At 47.7% G+C, this 5972-nt stretch overlaps 1 protein-coding gene across 1 annotated transcript; it reads left to right on the top strand.

Annotated features, from left to right (window-relative positions):
* Window positions 1-1285: 1285 nt before the first annotated feature.
* LOC306911004 (ribosome biogenesis regulatory protein homolog) lies at window positions 1286-2610 on the top strand (the record flags this gene model as incomplete). Its single annotated transcript, XM_079486007.1, has 1 exon — window positions 1286-2610. The coding sequence occupies one exon, from the start codon at window positions 1286-1288 to the stop codon at window positions 2348-2350; it is 1065 nt and encodes a 354-aa protein (XP_079342133.1). The 3' UTR covers window positions 2351-2610.
* Between the last annotated feature and the right edge of the window lie 3362 nt (window positions 2611-5972).

Here is a 5972-nt window from a genome sequence, read left to right as displayed (position 1 = left end):
AAAATTCATCTAACCCCCACCCCAACCAAACTCTAAACCTAAGGTCAGGAACCCTCTGCAATGGACACGAATTGCAACACATCTCATCGAAAGGCTCGGAAACAATTGTCGGACCGCGTTCCGTTCGAAAGGCGTGGGCGAGACCTTTCCGACGAGCCTACGTTCGTATCTCTACGACCTTCCTACGCAGAGTTATGCCCACTTATTCAAAAAACAGCGCCGCCTGGCGGACAAACGTTATAACTCCGTGTAGGAATGGACTAGAAACGCGAGACGGGTGTTGTCGGAAAGGTCTGGATGACACCTTTCCAACGAGCCGTCGACCGACGCGGTACGACCTTCCGTGACGGATAGGGGGAGCCAAACAGAAACGGCTCTAGAAAAAATATCTCGGCCTAGGAAGGTCGCAGCGACGAGTGCTTGGTGTCGTTGGAAAGGTCTCGGCGAGTCCTTCGAGACGCGTCCGACCTCGTCCTGCTGCGACCTTCCTGGCCAGAGATACGCTTTTCAGACGCCTTTCTGTTCGGGGGTCTAGCTCGGCTTAGGAAGGTCGCAGCGACGCGTGCTCGGTGTCGTTGGAAAGGCCTGGACCTCCCCTTTCGAATGACACCTGGCTCTAGGTTCTACGATCTTCGCGGCCCGAGTTACGTCGACTCCAAATTCGTCTGTTTAGAGCGTGTTTTCAGCCAAGTACAACCCCTTGACAACACCTTTTACAAAAAGTGTCTCTCGAAAACTATACAGATCGACTCCAAATGGCCTGAAACGTGTAGAAAAAGGCTTTCTGGGTGAACGAATTTGCACTTTTCCACTTAGGAAAATTTGACAAACTTTTACAAAACTTCACCCTGGGGTGCACTTCCGAACGGAAGCTCGGATCGACTCCAAACCTTCACCATCGTGCTCGGCGACCTCGAAACTATATAATGACGTGCCTCGTTTTCCTTTTACACTTTCATTAAGGGGGGTGCACTTACTTATCTCGGCCGCTGGGGGCGCTATCGAGCTAAAAGTGAGCGCGTTCGAAAGGGCGTCCGCCAATTACTATATATACGCAATTTCAAGTCTCTACCTACATCCCTTCGAAAGATAAGTGGGGGGGTGCACTTCACCAGGGGTGCAACCTTCGTTTTTTGCCCTACAACCTAACCCTAACCCTAACCCCTAACCTAACCCTAACCCTAACCCTACTAACCCTAACCCTAACCCTAACCCTAACCCACCCTAACCCTAACCTAACCTAACCCTAACTAACCCTAACCCTAACCCTAACCCACGACGCAACATGGCTGCGTGCAGTATAGAAGACGTGCTTGCTAAGGCTGAGAAAGATGAGGCCGAAAAGCTTAAAAGTATTACAGTTCACAAAGATCTGGATCTCGAATTTGACCCAGGTCATCTACTTGCGTTTGATAAGAACCGGATAGATACCCGGGAATTTAAAGGAAACAAGCGGGAGGATCTTCTCCGCTCTCTGGCAAGAGACAACACGCAGCTCCTCATCAACGAGTTATGGAAACTTCCGACTGAGAGATTTAAAGACGTGATCGTGGCCAAACTCCCAGATCCGACCACTGCTCTACCCAGGGAAAAGCCCGCACCTAAACCAAAGCCTCCTACAAAATGGGAACAGTTTGCAAGGCTGAAAGGCATTCAGAAGAAGAAGAAGACCAACTTGGTGTGGGATGAAGTTCACAAGGAATGGAGAAGGCGATGGGGGTACAAACGTGCCAAAGATGACACCAAGGAATGGTTGATAGAGGTGCCGGAGAATGCAGATCCCAAGGAAGACCAATTTGCAAAGAAGAACAATGCCAAGAAGGAGAGGGTGGCGAAAAATGAATTCAACAGACTCAAAAACATTGCCAGAGCTCAGAAGATCAAAGTGCCAGGCATGGGCCTAGCACCCACATCTCGTCAATCGAAATCAGAGCTGGCACAGGCTGCCAGTGTTGCAAAGATATCAACGGCCTCTGTTGGTAAATTCCAAGAGAACCTGCCAAAGGAGAAGACACCTAAAAACACTGGCAAAAAGAGAAAATTCCAGCCTGTCATTGGTGACTTTAGTGGTGAGAGGCAAAAACAGCTGGATTTATTGAAACTAATGGACCGCAAAAAGCCACGTCTCGACATCACTAAAGCAGTCAATAAACAAATGAGGGAAGAGGACATGGAATCATCTGACAATAAAAAGAAAGGACCTGGAAAGAAGGGGCGCAAAGGCAACATGTCTGGTAAAGGAAACATGTCTGGTAAAGGAAAAGGTAAAGGCAGACCTGGTGGAAAAGGAAAGGTTCCTAAAGGCAACTTTAAAGGCCGTAAACCACCCATGAAACAAGGAAGGCGCTAGAACGTAAAGCACTGTGGACTCAAAAACTCATTTAATAAAATCACACATATATTATGTTAGATACCAACCCTTGCGACAGAAGCCCGTGCTTTGGTCCTGGACTTGGATTTTACAGCATTGTACCATATGTTAAAGCAGATTGTCATGTCAAATACAATATTTTGCTATTGTTATGTATAATGTTCAGACTTTACAATATGTACAATTGTCATTGTTGTGCTGAAAAATAATTGAGAAATGATTTCCCCCAAATGTGTAATTTAATTTCACTAAGTTTCATAAAGTGTGTTTGCAATAAATTTAAAGCAGCAGAAGAAAAAAAAAAAAAAAAAAAAAAAAAAAAAAAAAAAAAAAGCCGAAACGTCGCGAAGAAGCTCACACCAATTTTATAAAATGCTCACCACACCTAAATCCTCAACCTAAGGCCCGAAATTGCCCTTGCTCATCCAGTGGGTGGTGCTTTTGTGTTTTTTTAATTTTTTGGGACACTGTGGGGGCGAGGCGGCCAGTTGGTGTATGGCCCGTGCACGACCTGCATGTTGCTCTGGCATAATTGCTGTGTCCTCATACTTACCTCACCTAACCCTAAGCTCACATGGAAGCAAATTGTCAGAAAGCTCGCTTGGAAGCTTGGTGTTAGGAAGCTCGCCTGAGGAAGGCCTAATATTGTGCCGAAACGTCGCGAAGAAGCTCACACCAATTTAATAAAATGCTCACCACACCTAAATCCTCAACCTAAGGCCCGAAATTGCCCTTGCTCATCCACTGGAGCGTGCTTTTTTTGTTTTCTTAATTTTTTGGGACACTTTGGGGGCGAGGCGGCCAGTTGGTGTATGGCCCGTGCACGACCTGCATGTTGCTCTGGCATAATTGCTGTGTCCTCATACTTACCTCACCTAACCCTAGCCAGTGCCTGCTCCTCTGGACCTCGTTCCTACCTGTAACAAGGAATTGGAAAATAATTAAATGCCAGATGATGGCCAAGTGCAAAATCGCACATTACGTATCCACGGCTGTTGGTGGAAGCTCAGTATTTGGAAGCTCGTGTGGAAGCTCAGTAGGGGGAAGCTCACATGGAAGCAAATTGTCAGAAAGCTCGCTTGGAAGCTTGGTGTTAGGAAGCTCGCCTGAGGAAGGCCTAATATTGTGCCGAAACGTCGCGAAGAAGCTCACACCAATTTAATAAAATGCTCACCACACCTAAATCCTCAACCTAAGGCCCGAAATTGCCCTTGCTCATCCACTGGAGCGTGCTTTTTTTGTTTTCTTAATTTTTTGGGACACTTTGGGGGCGAGGCGGCCAGTTGGTGTATGGCCCGTGCACGACCTGCATGTTGCTCTGGCATAATTGCTGTGTCCTCATACTTACCTCACCTAACCCTAGCCAGTGCCTGCTCCTCTGGACCTCGTTCCTACCTGTAACAAGGAATTGGAAAATAATTAAATGCCAGATGATGGCCAAGTGCAAAATCGCACATTACGTATCCACGGCTGTTGGTGGAAGCTCAGTATTTGGAAGCTCGTGTGGAAGCTCAGTAGGGGGAAGCTCACATGGAAGCAAATTGTCAGAAAGCTCGCTTGGAAGCTTGGTGTTAGGAAGCTCGCCTGAGGAAGGCCTAATATTGTGCCGAAACGTCGCGAAGAAGCTCACACCAATTTAATAAAATGCTCACCACACCTAAATCCTCAACCTAAGGCCCGAAATTGCCCTTGCTCATCCACTGGAGCGTGCTTTTTTTGTTTTCTTAATTTTTTGGGACACTTTGGGGGCGAGGCGGCCAGTTGGTGTATGGCCCGTGCACGACCTGCATGTTGCTCTGGCATAATTGCTGTGTCCTCATACTTACCTCACCTAACCCTAGCCAGTGCCTGCTCCTCTGGACCTCGTTCCTACCTGTAACAAGGAATTGGAAAATAATTAAATGCCAGATGATGGCCAAGTGCAAAATCGCACATTACGTATCCACGGCTGTTGGTGGAAGCTCAGTATTTGGAAGCTCGTGTGGAAGCTCAGTAGGGGGAAGCTCACATGGAAGCAAATTGTCAGAAAGCTCGCTTGGAAGCTTGGTGTTAGGAAGCTCGCCTGAGGAAGGCCTAATATTGTGCCGAAACGTCGCGAAGAAGCTCACACCAATTTAATAAAATGCTCACCACACCTAAATCCTCAACCTAAGGCCCGAAATTGCCCTTGCTCATCCACTGGAGCGTGCTTTTTTTGTTTTCTTAATTTTTTGGGACACTTTGGGGGCGAGGCGGCCAGTTGGTGTATGGCCCGTGCACGACCTGCATGTTGCTCTGGCATAATTGCTGTGTCCTCATACTTACCTCACCTAACCCTAGCCAGTGCCTGCTCCTCTGGACCTCGTTCCTACCTGTAACAAGGAATTGGAAAATAATTAAATGCCAGATGATGGCCAAGTGCAAAATCGCACATTACGTATCCACGGCTGTTGGTGGAAGCTCAGTATTTGGAAGCTCGTGTGGAAGCTCAGTAGGGGGAAGCTCACATGGAAGCAAATTGTCAGAAAGCTCGCTTGGAAGCTTGGTGTTAGGAAGCTCGCCTGAGGAAGGCCTAATATTGTGCCGAAACGTCGCGAAGAAGCTCACACCAATTTAATAAAATGCTCACCACACCTAAATCCTCAACCTAAGGCCCGAAATTGCCCTTGCTCATCCACTGGAGCGTGCTTTTTTTGTTTTCTTAATTTTTTGGGACACTTTGGGGGCGAGGCGGCCAGTTGGTGTATGGCCCGTGCACGACCTGCATGTTGCTCTGGCATAATTGCTGTGTCCTCATACTTACCTCACCTAACCCTAGCCAGTGCCTGCTCCTCTGGACCTCGTTCCTACCTGTAACAAGGAATTGGAAAATAATTAAATGCCAGATGATGGCCAAGTGCAAAATCGCACATTACGTATCCACGGCTGTTGGTGGAAGCTCAGTATTTGGAAGCTCGTGTGGAAGCTCAGTAGGGGGAAGCTCACATGGAAGCAAATTGTCAGAAAGCTCGCTTGGAAGCTTGGTGTTAGGAAGCTCGCCTGAGGAAGGCCTAATATTGTGCCGAAACGTCGCGAAGAAGCTCACACCAATTTAATAAAATGCTCACCACACCTAAATCCTCAACCTAAGGCCCGAAATTGCCCTTGCTCATCCACTGGAGCGTGCTTTTTTTGTTTTCTTAATTTTTTGGGACACTTTGGGGGCGAGGCGGCCAGTTGGTGTATGGCCCGTGCACGACCTGCATGTTGCTCTGGCATAATTGCTGTGTCCTCATACTTACCTCACCTAACCCTAGCCAGTGCCTGCTCCTCTGGACCTCGTTCCTACCTGTAACAAGGAATTGGAAAATAATTAAATGCCAGATGATGGCCAAGTGCAAAATCGCACATTACGTATCCACGGCTGTTGGTGGAAGCTCAGTATTTGGAAGCTCGTGTGGAAGCTCAGTAGGGGGAAGCTCACATGGAAGCAAATTGTCAGAAAGCTCGCTTGGAAGCTTGGTGTTAGGAAGCTCGCCTGAGGAAGGCCTAATATTGTGCCGAAACGTCGCGAAGAAGCTCACACCAATTTAATAAAATGCTCACCACACCTAAATCCTCAACCTAAGGCCCGAAATTGCCC

The sequence above is a fragment of the Barbatula barbatula genome, assembly GCF_947034865.1.
Source record: "Barbatula barbatula genome assembly, chromosome: 22".
Taxonomy (NCBI): domain Eukaryota; kingdom Metazoa; phylum Chordata; class Actinopteri; order Cypriniformes; family Nemacheilidae; genus Barbatula; species Barbatula barbatula.
The sequence above is the reverse complement of the archived record's forward strand: the minus strand, read 5'-3'. Positions and strand labels throughout refer to the sequence as shown.